This window comes from Saccopteryx leptura, chromosome 2, assembly GCF_036850995.1.
Source record: "Saccopteryx leptura isolate mSacLep1 chromosome 2, mSacLep1_pri_phased_curated, whole genome shotgun sequence".
Classification (NCBI taxonomy): Eukaryota; Metazoa; Chordata; class Mammalia; order Chiroptera; family Emballonuridae; genus Saccopteryx; species Saccopteryx leptura.
The window spans coordinates 128,392,496-128,411,977 of NC_089504.1; the positions used below are offsets into that span (position 1 = coordinate 128,392,496).

Here is a 19,482-nt window from a genome sequence, read left to right on the forward strand (position 1 = left end):
GTGGATTCAGAGTGGGGTACTAATAAGGATTAAAGTTATGAATTTAACAGAAACCAGATGAACAGCAGCACTCTGTAGCCACAGATCAGAACCCTAATGGGCCACCCACAGTAAGTTATCACTGAGTGACCACATGAGACTGTTTAGAAGACTTCTGCACCCCACCACCATTTCTAGAAAACAACAATAAAAAAGTAGTGTTTTTTCTGACGGTAAAAAGCATCTGCCTTTCAGAGAGGAGTGAATGGTTCATTCTTATTTACTTTGGTCTGCAGTCCCAGCGTGCGAAAAAACAAAACAAGATGAGTCATGAAGCGCAGGAGGTGTCCAGGTAGATTATTTCTGCTTTTGGAAAGCCATTTGCTAAACTCATCCAGCAAACCTACAAGCCATCAAAGAAAAGATTCAATAATGGGGATAAAAATCAAAAGAAGATAAATAAACATTGCCAAGAACATTTACCCCAATCTTACAGGGCTATTAAGTCACTTTCTCATTGTTAATAACTACTGTATAAAACAGACTCTGGATGAAATTAAAACTTTATCTTATAACAATTAAGCAGATAGTTGCACCTGACCAGGCGGTGGCGCAGTGGATAGAGTGTAGGACTGGGATGTGGAGGACCCAGGTTCGAGACCCCGAGGTCGCCAGCTTGAATGCGAGCTCATCTGGTTTGAGCAAGGCTCACCAGCTTGTGCCCAAGGTCTCTGGCTCGAGCAAGTGGTCAGTTGGTCTGCTGTAGCCCCCGGTCAAGGCACATATGAGAGATCAATCGGTGAACAGCTGAGGAGCCGCAACAAAGAATTGATGCTTCTCATCTCTCTCCCTTCCTGTCTGTCTGTCCCTATATTTCCCTCTCTCTGTCTCTTCCACAAAAAAAAAGAAAAGAAATAAAGCAGATAGTTGCATTCAAATAGGCTATTTCTAAAAATTAAAAGGTATAAGTAGGTCATATGCATAGTTTTGACAACTTTTTACAAAATTACTGTAAGAAAACAAGGGACTCATACAAAGTAAAATAAAATTATAATATCTTACCATCAATGTCTCCCAGGATAAGGAACTTTTGAACTATATGATAATGTTCTTGATTCTCTTCCAGAACTCTCTGAAAAAATTTTTACATTTCCTATAAATTTTCTAGTGGTCATTCTGTAGTATGTATAAACTAAGATTGTCAAACTTTAGAAGAAACACATATAAAGAAAAAGTTGGAAATAAAGGACTGTAGGAAATCAAAACAAAATATAGAAAGATACTGTCTTTGAAATACACTTAAGACTTACAAATCCAGTACTGAACAGTATCACTGAAAGCGGGGAACGGTGATAAAACTAACCACTGTGAATGTTACTAAACTTTCTTTTTAAAATTTGTATTTATTGATTTTATAGAGATAGAGAGAGAGAGAGAGAGAGAAAGGGAAGGAAGGGAGAGAGAGAGAAGGACACTGATTTGTTGTTCCACTTATTTACACATTCATTAGTTGATTCTTGTCTGTGCCCTGACTGGCGATATAACCTACAACCTTGATGTATGGGGACAACACTAGAACAAATTGGGCAACCCGGCCAGGGACAATTTTTTAAAAATATTTTTCTACTGTTTTCCTTGGCACTCCATGGTGGACAAGAAAGGAAGGGCACTGTGACCTAAGTAAAATAAATTAAAAAGATTTCTATCAACAAGAATAACAGTTCTAAAAAGCATTCTTTGGGACCTGATGAGGTGGTGGTGCAGTAGATTAGAGGGTCAGAGTGGGACGCAGAGGAACCAGGTTCAAAGCCCCAAGGTCTCTGGCTTGAGAGTGGCCTCACTAGCTTGAGCAAGGGGTCACTGGCTTGAGCATGGGATCATACACATGATCCCATGGTCACTGGCTTGAAGCCCATGGTTGCTGACTTGAGCAAGGGGTCACTTGCTCTGCTGTAGAGCCCCGGTCAAGGCACATATGAGAAAGCAATCAACAAACAACTAAGATACTGCAACAAAGAATTGATGTGCCTGACCAGGCGGTGGAGCAGTGGATAGAGCATCGGACTGGGATGCGGAAGACCCAGGTTCGAGACTCCAAGGTCTCCAACTTGAGCACAGGCTCATTTGGTTGGAGCAAAAGCTCGCTGGCTTGAGCCAAAGGTCGCTGGCTCGAGCAAGGGGTTACTCAGTCTGCTGAAGGCCCGCGGTCAAGGCACAGATGAGAAAGCAATCAATAAACAGCTAAGGTGTTGCAACACACAACGAAAAACTAATCATTGATGCTTCTCATCTCTCCGTTCCTGTCTGTCTGTCCCTGTCTATTCCTCTCTCTGACTCTCTGTCTCTGTAAAAAAATAAAAGAAAAAAAAAATTGATGCTTCTCATCTCTCTCTTCCTGTCTGTCTGTCCCTAGCTGTCCCTCTGTCTCGTTGTCTGTCATAAATAAATAAATAATCAAAAACTAAAAGGATTTTTTGGGTATTATCTTCTGACATGGTATTAAGAGTAATAAAAAACCATCAAAATAGTGATTAGACAGACAGTAGAAAAAAACATTTACAAGTAATCTGCAGCTGGATATCTTGCAGCAAATAGTTTATTTTCTGTCGAATGTTTGAAATTTTTATTTGGTTGTCAAAATTTTCTTTCAGCATTTATTCTTTTTACATTTGAAACTTTGCTTCATCTGGAATTTATTTTAATACAGTACATGACCTAAGGTAGGGATATAGTTTTGTTTTCTTTCTGGATGGAAAGTCAATTATGCCTATACCATCATGTATCTAAACAAACCACCCCCTTTCCTCTAATATGAAAGGTCAACTCTGTTACCTGTTAAGTTTTCATTTACACTTGGATCTCACGTGAACTTTCGTATCCCACTGATATATTTATTCCTCTGTCAATTCCACACTGTTGTGAAGACAACTATCCCACAACTATTGTTCTTTTCCAAATTTTCTTGCCATTGTTACTTATTCTTCTATTTCAAAATTTTCCGTCTAGAAATAATTCCATAATGCACTGTTTCTAATATAATTTTGGAATAAATGACATTTACATTGTCTTCCCATCTAGGAATGTGGTATATCTATTTATTCATGTTTTTCAGTAAGATTCCACAGTTTTCTTTATGAAGGTCCTAAAATCGTTCATTAATTTTTATTTCTAGGTATCTTATAGTTTTAGTCAATAATTTAAATGGGACTTTTGGGGAGGGCCATATACTTTTCTAACTAGTTACATCAAGTACAGAAAGGCTATAACTTTTTTTGTAACTTTTTCTTGAGTTTAGATGAACAAATTCTTATCTTATTGACTCTAGTAACATATTGGGTTCTGAGTTTCTAGATTTACACTCTTATCAAATGTTTCCTTGTTTCTAATATTTATATCTATTCCTTGACTTTGTTTTATTTTCACTAGCTAGAATCTCCAAAATAATAAGCTAGCAATAAACCCTTGACAGAAAAGTTAATTTCCTTATGTTACAAAGAGCTTGTTGTACAATAAGGGAAAGATAAAGCCCAACATAAAAATGGATAAAGATCAGAACAGGAAATTCACAGAAGGCCAATAAACATAGGATAACTTGCTCAGCCTTATGAATACAGAGTAAAACATCTGCAGAACAGTGTGCTCCTATTTTCCACCTAATTTGATGGACTGGAAAAAAATAAAAAGGGTGATATTTCAGACCAGTGAGAATGCAGGACACATTAATAAATTACTTGTGGCAGTATGATTAAATTGCTATAACCAGTTAATTAATTTAACATACAGATGCCCCTTAACCCAGCAACCCTGCTTTCAGAAAACCTATCCTAAAGAAACAGGACTAGTAGATAAGCATATATACACACAAATGTTCATTACGGTGCTAGAAACAACCAAAATATCACCAAAAGTGGGACTATTTAAAATACCACATCATTGTACAGAACATTATGTACCTATTAAAAAGAGTAAGTTAGCTTGTTAAATCTGTAACTACTAACTTGGAATATCATTAAATAAAAAATAAAAACAAAGTTGTAGAGTGATATACATGTGGTTTGAGAAAAACAACAAAACCCAAAATCCGCTTGGCCTGTGGTGGCACAGTGGATACAGCGTCCACCTGGAACACTAAGGTTGCCAGTTCGAAACCCCAGGCTTCCCTGGTCAAGGTACGAATGGGAGTTGATGCTTCCTGCTCCTTCTCTTCTTCTCTCTGCCCCTTTCCCCAAAATGAATAAATAAAATCTTTAAAAACAGACAAACAAACCCAAAATCCTACAGTGGAATATCAATATTATTACTTCTACATATTTGTAAAAGTATGGAGAAAGATATGGAAGAATACATATCATATTCTTTACCATCTCAGAGGAATGAGAGTGACCATAAAGGTGTTAAGAGGAAATGATAAAGTTTTTATTATGGGATTACTTTGTTCCAAGGACATATGCTATTACTTTGGTCATTTAAAATAAAATAAAAATATATTGATTACTTTAGAAAAAGTCTTATATTTTCCATTATGTGTTTTTATTTTTCAAAAGGTAAGGGATAAATTAGCTTGAGTGCATGTAATATATTTAGGTGAGATAAATCCTAAACCAAAGAAACAGAAATTATATATTACTTAAATATGCAATAAGGTTTTTTCCTTTTAAAGATGTTCTTCATTTGGATAATAGGCAAGGAAAAGAAGGGAGAAGATAACAAGGTTTCACATATTTTTTTACCTTCCAGTTTTAGTGCACAGTAGCATAACATTTATTGTTTCCTATTCCAGTTATTGTAAAATATTCACATTAATATTTACCACTTTATCAGTTGCTTGAAGTTCTTCAAAAACTTTTTCTAAGGTCCAACTTTGAAAGAAAGAACAGGAAAGGGATAAAATGATATTAATATGAACAAGAGATACAAAATAAAATGTTATGGTATACTAAAAATCACCATTTCTAAAGCAAAACAACAAACTCACTTTGTTTCCAGATATTCTCTAGGGAGTTCTTCAGTCTCATCCAGAGTTATGACTGATGTCCGGATCTCCTGTTCCACCAGACTGTCCACCATCACCCGGAAGTAGGCCCACATTGTGTCTTCCCAGGTGTCACAGACAGGAAGAAGCTTTGCCCCATTCCAAAACAGAAAAATGGAAACACAGTCAGCAAAAAGGAAAGAAAAAGCAGTTAGACCCATTGATATGGATGATAGTCACTATAATCACAAAATATCAGAGACTGCAATGTAAACTATCATATCAAATAACCCACACAAACCACATCTTCTAACTGTGAACTATTAAGATTTTTTCCATACTGAGTTCACAATAGCATCAATTTTTCATGCTGATATATGATGAGGTTTCAACTAATTAATATAACATACCTCAAAATAGCTATAAAATATAGGGGGTAATGTGGTCACATACAGGATTGTTAGACGATCCAAATAGTCACTGAGCCTCGGTGGTATACTTATGCAGAAAGCTATGCGTACTGTAAGTCATCAGTAAATGTATGTTGTAATTAAACTTACAATTCTTAGAAACTGAAGTCTGATTTCATGTATTAAACATCATTTGGTATATGGGATACATCATATTAAGCAGCTCAAGTCACTATTCTATTTCATGATTACCTTTATCACTGCTACTCTTAAAAACTAGCTTAAGTTTATAACATTTATCATATACAATTATGAGAATATTTTAGGTATCCGGTTTCATTCCATAGGAAAAAAAGGATTATTAAAATAGCCTGCATACCTGCTTGAGATTCCCACTTAAAGCAGCATAAATTGCTCTCTCATATCTATTAAAAATCTCCTGAAATACAATAAATATAAATTAATTTGGAAAATTGTTTTTCTTAGTATGTCATTGTTTCCATAATCTGTAATTCTGCAATGTCTTCTAAATTGAACTGATTTACTTGATCCTTTCTAAACTTACTGAAAGACCTCGTGGGGTGATAAGAAGGCAAGATCACTTCGTTGGACCACACAGTCAATGCTGAAATCTTCAGGAAAAGTCAAGCATCTAAGTTTCGAATACAGGGCTGAAGCAGATCCAAGTCTAATGGAGTCTTTAAATAGAATAGTCTAATTTTATTCCAGTAGAATTCATATAAGTGTTTTCAGCTAGAAAGTTTCTAAATATCTAACTTTACCTGATACTGACCTAGAAACATCAAAACAAAGCACTTGGAACCTGTCACATCAGTGTGCACAAAATTCCTAAACAGAATAAATTATATTCATCAAATTATTCCATTTCACCTCCAGAATCTATTAATGGCACTTTAAAGTGCCATATTTATCGTAGTATCTACGTATTTCCTATCCAGTTAATAGTGTGAAATGGTGCTGTTTCTATTAACTTTTTATCTCTTTATGTACACTGATGGTTTTTGAGTATTGTACCCTTAACTCCTACCCCCCACAAAAGTCCTATGGGTATCTGTACAATTTTGCATGCTGCAGTGATTTTTAGGAATGTACAAATCATGACATAACCTATATGGCCTAGCTAGAATTCCTTATTTTCATGCCCAAGAGCCTAAATCCCACTAATTTTTTTAAAGTTCAATTTAATTCTCTCTCCTGGGAATCAGCTTTAGCCCAATGCTTACTCTCAGAATTCACTGGTACCTCCTTTATATTTCTGGCTATGTTTAATTCTTACTACTTAGTGTCTCAATAATTCTGATTAGCAGTTAAGTCTGCCAACTCTTATCCTCAATTTGATTGGAAGTTCTTTGAAAGAAGGTATTTCCGCCTTATACCACTCTGAACATCCCACAGCACCTTCCGCAGGGCTTCAATTAGAGTAAAACTCAGTATCAGTAAATATTTTATTTTATCTTACATCTTCTGCCATTCTCCAACAACTTATTTTCCAAATGCGTCGATATGGATTCCCTTCAACAGGCTCTAATTCTGTTCCTACAAAACAGTTCAAGAAATAAAATAATAGTTTAAAATGAGATCTCTATTGATTTCTAAAAACAAAAACTATACCTCACAAAGACTGGCATTTAGAACTAAATACACCCCCAACTCTCAGAATAAAATCTACTAAAATACCTCCATTAACATTAGGGTCATGATAGAGCTTCCAGCCTTCAAGTGTTGCAGCTCTCCATGCCTGACCACAACGTTTACAGAGCCGCTGTGCCTTCAGAAAAAAGAAAAAGCAGGTAGTTACATAATGGTGCAGTGCTGGACCAGTGCTAATGCCTTGTAGAAAAGTAGAAGCAATGTATGACAGGATCAGATAACTTACGACACATTACAGAGGATGATGCAGACAACTAGTGATGGCATTTCACTTTATCACCATCTGCATGTCACTGTGATCTCTGCTTTTATTTTCCTAATAATCTCTGTGCTCTAATTCTGGGCTAATCAATAGGTTCCCATGGAGCCCACAGGCATTTAATTCTGCTAGAGACAAACGAGGCTAAAGAGATTGATGACTCAATTTATGTAAAATTATTAAAAAACAGTTTCCAAGATGACAGGGTACTATTATTGCTCATTCACTTTACTGATATTTCTTTACATTAAATGTATCCAATCAAGACTGAACAAGCAGTGGCACAGTGGATAGAACATCGGCCTGGGATGCTGAAGACCCAGGTTCAAAACCCCAAGGTCTGGGGTCATAGACATGACCCAATGGTCATTGACTTGAGCCCAAAGGTTGCTGGCTTGAGCCCAAACTTGTTGGCTTGAGCTAGGGGTCACTGGCTCAGCTGGAAACCCTGGTCAAGGCATATATCAGAAAGTAATCAATGAACAATTACAGTGCCACAACTATGAGTTGATGCTTCTCATCTCTCTCTTCCTGTCTGTCTGTCTCTGTTTGTCTCTCTCTCACTAAAAAAAAAGGGTCCAATCAAATGAGCTTACTATAACCAGTAAGATAGATAGATAGATGTTTGTTGTTCCATAATCACTTTAGAAACCATCTCTTCTCCATTCTTAGTTCATAGGGTACCTAATCCTACCTCTGAACACTAGGGTTAGGCATGTGATCTAACAAGAATTACCACCAAGGCTCTTGCTGAAGATACTGAGAAAGAGATGCACTGCTTTTGCTGGGGTTGCTAGCTAGAAGGAAGATGTAAACTGCTGGTGGCCACCGCAGATGCAAGGACTGGCTTCTTGAAAATGAAGCCAGAGAAGAAGGCAGAGTCAAGAGCTTGGGAGAGAAAAACAGTATTCTATGACATCTTCTGAGCCCCTGGATCCTGCTTAAAACTAGATTTAACCCTCCAAATGCCTCTGTTCCATAAGCCAATCAATTCCCCTCTTGTAAGTAATTTGAGTTGACTTTCTTGAACCCAGAAAACCTAGTTAATACAAGTTAAAGAATATCTCAAACACTATTCTGGATTGGTAACTTAAAATAATTATGAAATAAATTATGAAAACTACATAGAAACATGGAAAGATGTTTGATATACTATATAAAAAGAGGATAAAAACTGAATATAGAACCCTGATTCTAAGTGAAATAAACCAAACACAAAAGGCCAAATATTGTATGGGTCCAGTTATATGAAAAATCTAGATGAGGCAAATTCATAGAGACAGGAAGTGGATGAGAGGTTACCAGGCACTGGGGGAAGAAGAAAATGGGAAGTTAGTGCGCAATGGTTACAGAGTTTCTGTTTTGGGTGATAAAAAGTTTTGGATATAGACACAATGGTTTCACAAATAGTGAATGTAATTAGTGCCACTGAAATGCTTAAAAAACACTTAAAAAAGTTAAAATGACAAATTTTTGCTATATACATTTTGCTGCAATAAGAAAATCAATAATATAAAAAACACTGAAGTATATACTTTAAATAGATGAATTGTATGGTATGTGCACTGTATATCAATAAAGATGTTAAAAGTGAAACAAACTCTGAATGTATACTATGATTACAATTATGTTAAAAAGAATTATAAAAGATAAAGAGCTTTAAGTAAATACAAAACCCACTATTTGTGGTAATGTAAAGTTAATGGGACCTAGAAAGTTCTTGTTTTTCATGCCTTCAGTAATGTGATCAATTTCTGTCTTCTGTTTTTAAAAATACATCTTAGTTTGCCATTGCAATTCCTAATATCTTGCACATCACCTGGTAGAGTGGCTGGGACTTAAATATTTTTTGAATAAATGAATATATGATATCAACTTCTTTTCTTAGTTAAAAAATGATACGTAATAACCCAACACTTACTACTGTAAGAAATTACTGTACTTAATATATGTTAATGGTTTGTAACAGAAAACAAAACTCGACTGGTGATAGCACAGTGGATAAAGGGTTGACCCAGAACGTTGAGGTCCCCGGTTCAAAACTCTGAGGTCACTGGCTTGAGTGTGGGATCTGCATCATAATCCCATGGCTGCTGGCTTGAGCTCAAGGTCACTGGCTTGAGCAAGGGGTCGCTGGCTCAACTTGAGCCTCCCAGTCAAGGCACATGAGAAGAAATCAATGAACAACTAAAGTGAAGCAACTATGAGTTGATGCTTCTCATCTCTCTTCTCCCCTGCCCTCTCTCTCTCTCTCTCTCTTTAAAATCAACCAAAAAAATTTTTTTAATTTAAAAAAAGGGTAAAAAAAACCCCACAACAAACCAAAACTATACTTGGAATTAATTCTAAAAAAACATCACCAAGAGTACTGCAAAAGAGGTACAACATAATACCTAAAGCTTGAAGCTCCTATGTATCAGATTGCCTCATCTAAAGAGTCAACATAGCCATATAGTAAGCTGTCCAATTAGATACTTAACATTCTATAGGCACACCTCATTTTATTGGGCTTCACTTTACAGATGTTGCGTTTTCTACAAATTGAAGGCAAGCCCCTCTATCAGCAACACAATTACCACTTGCTTACTGATGTATTCTGGAATAGAATCTGCAATCTCTCAGAGGTACTACAAGATCTTAAATATTACAAAGGAGCTTACACCCTAAAGAGGTGAGGTTAAAAGGAATAAGTCTGAGGGCCATGGTGGTCTTCAAATGCATAAATAGTGTCACATGACAGAGCAATTTGGGTCAGACTTATTCTCAACTCTTAAATATCAGAACTAGAAATAATGGAAATAAGCTGAGGATATGTAGTACAATATAGGAAGGCAAAGTCTGACTTGACAATGAATTTATCACTGGAAATGTTCAAACAGTAGATCTAGATACACTATGAAAAAGATAAACTATAGTGAGAACACATAGGTGGTCACAAAGATCCCTTTCAGCTTAAAGTGTCTATGACTTTTTAAGATTGGAAAAGCAAGGTATACATGATTTACCTCTTCTGTCATTCCAGCACGGATAAGAGTGAAAAGATATTTGAATAATCTAACTTCATCTTCTCTATCCAGATCATCAAGGGGCATTTTCTGTCTTATGGGAGCATCAGGGTCCTATAAAAAAAATCATCAACTTAAGTCCATTGTAACCCACATACATTTAAATGTCATCAAGAGGTGATAAATTTCTGAGTATATTAGTGTAATAAATTCATTTACAATTTAGTTAGTTAACAATGGGAACAGAAGTGTCACAAGCATTCCAAATAGCCACACAACTGCCTGCTAACCATTCAAAACAGACACCTTTGGCCCACAGAGGTGCATGTCTAGGTCAGGAAAGGTGGAAACACCACTGGTCCAGTTCAGCCAAGTAACTCTAGAAATGATACTCATAATTCAAGATGACTTGATCTTTACCCTCTTATAAAAAAGCAACTACATGGTCAAGTTAATTCTAAACAAGATTAGGCCTAGATGAAAAATTAGCACAGAAGAGAAATGGAGGGAATCTTTCTAGTCTGTGATTAGAAAGGGTACTTTGGTAGTTTCTAATAATCTATAAGAAGAGAGCCCATTATAGGGTTAATGCTAAATAAAATACACCAAAAAATAAATAAAAAAATTTTAAAACAGATTTTCAATAAACAAATATGAGCCCCTCTAAAAAAAAAAAATCCCCATTATTTCTACCTACTATCTTTCAAAATAGAAAAAAAATATGCTTTTAATGAGATTATATACTGTTCTCACATTTCAGCAAAAAGCACGCAGGAACTTCAAGCTGAATTTCAAATGAAAAACCATTTTAATGTGACTTAAGGAAGAAAGTCATTCTTACTCCAGTGTTACTGTGTATGGCAAAATGATGATCAATTCAGAAAATGGAATGCACAATAGGTTTGGCTATTGTCACAAATATTTTGCAGATAGATACACTCATCCAATTTTGGAACTTGGTCTCTTTCTGGAAAAAGGAAACCACCACTTTTAGAGAAAATGATTGTCAGTTGCTTGTTACTAAGTAGTTTAGTTCAATTTATTTCAAGCTCTTCCAGTAGTTTCCAAATAATTTTCATCAAAAACCACTTTATGTTACCAAATGAAATTTTATAAATTTTCGCTATTTTTTTAAAGATGAGAGGAGGGGAGACAGTGAGGCAGACTCCTGCACAGGACCCCACCAGGATCCACCCAGCAAACCTGTCTGGGGCTGATGCTAGAGTACTGACCTATTTTTAGTGCCAGAGGCTGATGCGCGCTAACCAAGCTATCCTCAGCACCTAGGGCCATACTCAAACCAATTGAGCCACTGGCTACGGGAGGGGAAGAGGAAAAGAAGGAGGAGAGAGGCAGGGGAGAAGCAAATGGTCACTTCTCCCACATGCCTTGATCGAGAATCAAACCCACGATGTCCATACGCCAGGCCAACACTCTATCCACTGAGTCACCAGCCAGAGCCCGAGTGCTTCTTATTTCTCCCACTGTTCACTTTAAACGTTTAATTGACATGCTGCCACCTGTCACAAAGCTGGATTCTTTTATTTCTACAATTTTACTCATTTTCAAATCTAGTTACTCATATCCTGGAATGACCTTTCTAACCTCAAGCTAATTCACAAACCTTTACTTTTTTTCTCTGCTTTCTACACAGGTCACCGTCAAATAGTTGAAGAGTCAAATATTGCTATATAAAACCAAAATTAACTTGTTTTTAACACTGGCAAATCAGCAACACTTCCTATACCTTCTTTTAAAATTTATAATTTATAGGTCACAGATATGCTTAAATATATTCCATCAATTCAAATGCAACTTAGTAGTTTTAGAGTTAAAAACTATGTACAAATCTTTAGGAAACAAAAACAAGGATCCAAGAGAAGAAAAGTTCTCAGCCTTAAAAATAAAAATCACATAACTTTGAAGACAACTTTCTTTATTTTTCCTGTTTTTTCTTTACTTTTTCTTTTGTATTTTTCCAAAGCTGGAAACGGGGAGGCAGTCAGACAGACTCCCGCATGCGCCCGACCAGGATCCACCCGGCACGCCCACCAGGGGGCGACGCTCTGCCCATCTTGGGGCGTTGCTCTGTCGGAATCAGAACCATTCTAGCGCCTGAGGCAGAGGCCACAGAGCCATCCTAGTGCCTGGGCAAACCTTGCTCCAGTGGAGCCTCGGCTGCAGGAGGGGAAGAGAGAGACAGAGGGGAAGGATAGGGAGAGGGGTGGAGAAGCAGATGGGCACTTCTCCTGTGTGCCCTGGCCGGGAATCGAACCTGGGACTCCTGCACGCCAGGCCGACGCTCTACCACTGAGCCAACCGGCCAGGGCCTTTACTTTTTCTTTTTTGATGACAACTTTTGTTTCAAAGAACACTTACCACTTCAGTGACAAGAGAACGGGAACTTCCTATATAAGAAGACAGCTGCCGCTGTTTCAACGTATGCAGAGTATTTTCCCTAAAAGAAAAAGTACAATTTCTTTTTAAAGGAGCAATTTTAACAGGTCTATTAAAAAAAAATCAAGTCAAAGTTAAAAAAAATTAAGGAGTATGAACTTACAAAAACATGCAAAAATGCTAAGTATAAAAAGGCAATTTTATTTTAGCACAGATAACTAATTTTCACATCTTTACTAACCATTCATCTATGTGCTTTTGTGAGGCATCTATTCAAATCTTTGTCCTTTTAACTAGGTTGATTTTTTATTACTGAGTTGTAGTTCTTTCTGAACTATGGGTTCTATGTTTCTTCCTGTCTGTGGCTCACCTCCAATTCACTTTCTCAATGATGTCTTTTAATGAGAAGGTTTTAATTTTGATGAAGTCAGATCAATTTTTGTCCCCTGATTAATGCTTCTGAAAGCATTAATTTCTGAAAGAAACTTTTTCCTATCCTCTAGTCATAAAGATGCTCTCGTACATTTTCCTCTAAAAGCTTTATGGTTTTAACTTTTACATTTAGGACTATGTTCCATCTTGAATTAATTATTGAATATGATTGGCCTTTTGGCTAAGATCAAGTGTAGTTATTGAATATGATGCAAGAGAGGTGTCAAGATCAATCTTTTTTTCACATCTAGTTTTTTCTGCAGTTTGTTGAAAACCAAATGACCATATAAGTGTGAGTCTGTTTTGGGGGTCTCTGTTTTGTATTTATAAAAAAACTTACAAAAATCTTACAAGTCATTTTAACTAAAAAATTATTTTTCTGAAAATGAAGATTTCATTTTTACTTAGAAAAATCACAACTACTGAAGATTTAATTTTTTAATTAATTTTAATGGGGTGACAATCAATCAAGGTACATAGGTTCAGAGAAAACATCTCCAAGTTATTTTGACGTTTGATTATGTTGCATGAAGATTTAATTTTTAATGAACATCCAGTAACACCACTTTCCTAGTTAAGCAGAGAAAAATGATAATTGAATTGCAGATTTAGCACACATTATATTACTGAATTCAAAGGCAACCTGAACTTTTTCTTCAAGTCCTGAAATAAACTGTCCCTTTAACCTGCAGTGCTTTCTAGTTTCAAGGGCCTACAGTAAATTAAAATTACTGAAGGGTATGGGGAAAATTTTTTTAAAATCACAAGTAGATGAAACATAGCACAGGTATCTTCTTGGTTTATGATTAAGAAAAATATAGCTGTGAAAGTATGAAACTTAAAACAAATCATGTCACTTCCTTTTATCCTCAAGGTTTCCCATCACAGACTAAAGTCCCAAACCTGTACCTTTGTCTGCTAGTAAAAGTCCTAGGTGAGCTGGCTCCCTTCAACTTCATTTCCTACTATTCCTTTCTTCACTGTGCTCACACTGGCCTCCTTGCGAACAAATACTTGACCTTCTTACGGTCTCTGTAGTTTCTGTTCCTAACCAGAACACCCGCCCCCCACATTTCTGTATGGCTCACCTTTTATTTCTTAAAGCTTCTTACACTTAACTACCTGTTACTTCCATAGAGAGGCCATCCCTGAGCACCTCTTCTACTTAAAGCAGTGCCCACTATCGTCCTCTATGCAGCAACTCCACTTTTCTGTTCAAAGCTCAGAATACCTAACAGCATATGTATTTGTTTTTTCTTCTCTTAAACTATTATAAATTCCATAAGTCAGGGTTTTTAATCTGTTTTACTCACATACTGAATAAGTAGTAAGAAGTGAATAAGTATTTGCTGAAAGATGAATAAACAAAACCAACTTTAAGTATTTGGAATAAAAGTTTAATGACTTACCAATACACTGATTTTGCATAAAACTCAATATTATCAGAAAAATCTCCAATCTCATCTTTGGCAATGCTCTCTAACCAATCTACCACCAGCTAGGAAAGTTAAAAAAAAAAAAAAAAGTATTAATTATAAAATCTGTTAGTATTTTATATGTAGTACTCCTACCCTTAATTTCAAAAAAGTTTCTTATACAGCCTGGCCTGTGGTGGTGCAGTGGATTGAGCATCGATCTGGAATGCTGAGGTCACCAATTCGAAACCTTGGGCTTGCCAGGCCAAGGCAAATATGACAAGCAGTCAGTGAACAACTAAAGTGAAGCAACTATGATTTATATTTCTCGTCCCTCCACCCTGGTAAAATCAATAAATAAAATCTTTTAAAACAGTATCTGATACAAAAATGCCAAGTAACAACTTTCCCAGTCACTATTATCACTTTTTAAACATATATAAATATTATGGCAAAACAATGAAACTTTCTATAGGAATAATATAGTTTTTAACAGGCTATTCCTGAAAATACTAGGGCTATTATTTGAAAACCAAAAAGAAGGTTAATTCTTTTTACTTACAAATAAAAAGATCAAAAAGAAAAAAATTTTTTAAAAATGTTCTAAATTAAAATAACTTCAGTTCTTTTATTGTCATTTACCTTTTTTTCCATATTTCATTAAAAAATTTCTTTTCTTAAAAATTCTACTCAGCCTGACCAGGCGGTGGCGCAGTGGATAGTGTCGGACTAGGACATGGAGGACCCAGGTTCGAGACCCTGAGGTCGCCAGCTTGAGCGCGGGCTCATCTGGTTTGAGCAATGCTCATCAGCTTGAGCCCAAGGTCACTGGCTGGAGCAAGGGGTCACTCGGTCTGCTGTAGCCCCCCGGTCAAGGCACATATGAGAAAGCAATCAATGAACAACTAAGGAGCCACAATGAAGAATTGATGCTTCTCATCTCTCTCTGTTCCTCTCTGTCCCTATCTGTCCCTCTCTCTGACTCTCTCTGTCTCTGTCAAAAACAAACAAAAAACTTCTACTCATACCTGACTTTGTCGGACAAGTGAGTCTTTCTGAAATAACGCCTCCACAACTGTTTTTTCACTTGCATTAAGAGCCTATTAAAGAAAGGAAAGAAAAAAGATGCTCTATATTATTTCAACAAAATAGTAAAAGTGAATTGAATCTGAAATAAGTGTATTTAATCACACATAAACATTTTACCACATAGCAGAGATAATCGTTTTAGTTAAAAATAAAACAAACCTGACCAGTGGTGACACAGTGTACAGAGAGTTGACCTGGGATGCTGAAGTCCCAGGTTCTAAACTCGAAGGTCACCGCTTGAGTCTTGAGCGTAGCATAGCCAGCTTGAAGGTGAGATCACTGACATGACTCCATGGCCGCTGGCTTGAGCCCTCCCCCTGCCCATCCCGTGAAGTCATGTATGAGGAGCAATCAATGAACAACTCAAGTGACGCAACTACAAGTTGATGCTTCTCATGTCTCTCCCTTCCTGTCTCTCTCACTTTCTCTTACAAACAAACAAAAAGAAAAACCCACAAAAAAGAAAGTAAAACAAACAGAAAATCCCGATAAAGGGATGGATGCAGTCATGTGACACATTAGAAAATTAACATTTAAAAACTTTTAAAAATCTACTTATTTTACACAGCAGACATTGACAGGTGATAAAACTTAATCCAAAACTCTTAAGACCAACTTTAGGCCCTGGCCGGTTGGCTCAGCGGTAGAGCGTCGGCCTGGCATGCGGGGGACCCAGGTTCGATTCCCGGCCAGGGCACATAGGAGAAGTGCCCATTTGCTTCTCCACCCCCCCCTTCCTCTCTGTCTCTCTCTTCCCCTCCCGCAGCCAAGGCTCCATTGGAGAAAAGATGGCCCGGACGCTGGGGATGGCTCCTTGGCCTCTGCCCCAGGCGCTACAGTGGCTCTGGTCTCGGCAGAGCAATGCCCCGGAGGGGCAAAGCATCGCCCCCTGGTGAGCAGAGCGTCACCCCTGGTGGGCGTGCCGGGTGGATCCCGGTCGGGTGCATGCGGGAGTCTGTCTGACTGTCTCTCCCCGTTTCCAGCTTCAGAAAAATAAAAAAAAAAAAAAAAAAAAAAAAAAAAGACCAACATTAAGTACAACTTGACAAAAATATTAGCAAGTAACATTAAGCAGTGTATTAAAAGGACAATATGTGGTGATGGAACCTATTAATTAGCACATCTTATTCAAATATTCAAGGAGAAAATCCATAGGAACATCTAGATAGATGCCAAACTGTCACTTGATAAAGATATCTTCATAAATTACAAATAAAAGAATATTTTGCTAATATGATAAACTATCTAAAGCCTATAGTGAACATGACATTTAACTCTAAAACCAGGAAAAAATACACCTAAGTAGCAGTAAATGCGAAAAAGGAGTCAAAGTTGTCACTATTTTTAGGTAATAGGATTGCCTACCAGAAAACCAAGACAATCAGTGGAGAACTATTAAAACTAATAAGTTCATTCACATCCCGGACGAGCCCCCCTCCAAAAAAACTAATAAGTTCAATAAACAGCCAAATGTAAGATAATCTTCCTAGACATGCGTATCACTTGGTTAGAATGAAATAAGTATTTGCAAAATAAATACCTTAAAAGATTGAGAAAGCAACAAGTGAACAAACCAAATAAACATAAACTCATAGACACAGACTGAACAATGTGTGTGGTGGTTACCGGGGGGAAAAGGGGTGGAGGTGTAGTAAAAAATAAAGGGGGTCAAATATACGATGACAGAAGGCAGCCTGACTTTCGGTGGTGGATATACAATGCACAATACTACAGATCATGTATCCTAGAAATGTACATTAAAAACCTATAGAACTGGCCCTGGCCGGTTGGCTCAGCGGTAGAGCGTCGGCCTGGCGTGCGGGTAACCCGGGTTCGATTCCTGGCCAGGGCACATAGGAGAAGCACCCATTTGCTTCTCCACCCCTCCCCCTCCTTCCTCTCTGTCTCTCTCTTCCCCTCCCGCAGCCAAGGCTCCATTGGAGCAAACATGGCCCGGGCACTGGGGATGGCTCCTTGGCCTCTGCCCCAGGCGCTAGAGTGGCTCTGGTCGCAGCAGAGCAACACCCCGGAGGGGCAGAGCATCGCCCCCTGGTGGGCAGAGCGTCGCCCCAGGTGGGCGTGCCAGGTGGATCCCGGTCGGGCGCATGCGGGAGTCTGTCTGACTGTCTCTCCCTGTTTCCAGCTTCAGAAAAATACAAAAAAAAACAAACCCAACGCCACCCCAATAATTTTAATAAAAAAAATTTAAAAACCCTTCAAAAAATTGAGAGTACTAGAAAGCCAAAAGATTTTTAAAAATAATAAAAAAAAAGTTTGAAAAGATAGCAAAAAATATTGAAAAGATAGCAGAAAAAGCAGATTAACAGACACGTATGGCTAAAATCGTTTATTATAAAAATGTATAATTATTTTACCTTTTTTTTTCTATAGTTGCTTTAAATATGACTTTTGTAATCAGAAAATAAAAAGTGCCCTGGCCAGTTGGCTCAGTGGACAGAGTGTCAGCCCAGCATATGGATCTCCTGGATTCGATTCCCGGTCAGGGCACACAAGAGAAGTAACCATCTGCTTCTCACTCCCTCCCTCCCTCCATCACACCCTCACACCCTCTTCCCCTCTTGCAGCCAGTGGCTCAATTGGTTAGAGCAGGGGTAGTCAACCTTTTTATACCTACTGCCTACTTTTGTATCTCTGTTAGTAGTAAAATTTTCTAACTGCCCACCGGTTCCACAATGGTGATTTATAAAGTAGGGAAGTAAATTTACTTTATAAAATTTATAAAGCAGAGTTATAGCAAGTTAAAACATATAATAATATTTACTTACCAAGTACTTTATGTTGGATTTTCGCTAAGTTTGGCAGAATAAATCTTTATAAAACAACTTATTATAGTTCAATCTATCTTTTTATTTATACTTTGGTTGCTCTGCTACTGCCCACCATGAAAGCTGGAACGCCCACTAGTGGGCAGTAGGGACCAGGTTGACTACCACTAGGTTAGAGCATCACCCTTGGGCACGGAGGATAGCTTTGTTGGTCCCAGTGCTAGCTTCAGGCACTAAAAATAGCTTGGGCCCTAGCTGGTTGGCTCAGTGGTAGAGCATCGGCCTGGCGTGCGGAAGTCCCGGGTTCGATTCCCGGCCAGGGCACACAGGAGAGGCGCCCATCTGCTTCTCCACCCCTCCCCCTCTCGTTCCTCTCTGTCTCTCTCTTCCCCTCCCGCAGCCAAGGATCCATTGGAGCAAAGATGGCCCAGGCGCTGGGGATGGCTCTGTGGCCTCTGCCTCGGGTGCTAGAGTGGCTCTGGTCGCAACAGAGTGACGCCCCCTGGTGGGCGTACCGGGTGGATCCCCGTCTGGCATATGCGGGAGTCTGTTTGCCTCCCCATTTCCAGCTTCAGAAAAAAAATAATACAAAAAAAAAAAATAGCTTGGTTTATTTGTGCATATGCCCTAAACGGGTTACCAAGTGGATCCCAGTCAGTGTGGGTGCGGGAGTCTGTCTATCTCCCCTCCTCTCACTTACACAAACAAACAAAAACAGAAAATAAAAAGTAATTAAACCCCAAAGAGCTTCTGGTCTTTATGGTTTTAAAGACATGTTTTTACCAAACCTTCAAAGAATAGGTAATTCCTATATTCTTCAAACAAAGCAACAAAAAATGATACAAGATTCATGAACTTGATCTGGAGAGCTAGCATAATCCTAGACACCAAAACTGGATGAGGTGTCTCATGATAAGTCACAAAAAAGAGAAAATATGCTTGGGAAAATTCTAAATCAAATATTAGTTATGAAAATTTAGTAGTATAAGGCCCTGGCCGGTTGGCTCAGCGGTAGAGTGTAGGCCTGGCGTGCGGGGGACCCGGGTTCAATTCCTGGCCAGGGCACA

The 19,482-nt window shown here is 37.9% G+C and overlaps 1 protein-coding gene across 1 annotated transcript in view; it reads right to left on the reverse strand.

The window, feature by feature from the left end:
• The window catches only part of NUP107 (nucleoporin 107), a 55,349-nt gene that overhangs the window by 7,411 nt on the left and 28,456 nt on the right, over positions 1-19,482 (reverse strand). Inside the window, exons 9-19 of the mRNA XM_066368700.1 lie at positions 15,569-15,640; positions 14,535-14,623; positions 12,676-12,754; positions 10,297-10,410; positions 7,060-7,150; positions 6,842-6,918; positions 5,741-5,800; positions 4,955-5,100; positions 4,790-4,838; positions 1,042-1,111; positions 264-382 (exon numbers count right to left, since the gene is read on the reverse strand). Of these exons, the coding sequence (XP_066224797.1) occupies positions 264-382; positions 1,042-1,111; positions 4,790-4,838; positions 4,955-5,100; positions 5,741-5,800; positions 6,842-6,918; positions 7,060-7,150; positions 10,297-10,410; positions 12,676-12,754; positions 14,535-14,623; positions 15,569-15,640 (966 nt within the window). The remainder of the gene's footprint in view (positions 1-263; positions 383-1,041; positions 1,112-4,789; positions 4,839-4,954; positions 5,101-5,740; positions 5,801-6,841; positions 6,919-7,059; positions 7,151-10,296; positions 10,411-12,675; positions 12,755-14,534; positions 14,624-15,568; positions 15,641-19,482) is intronic.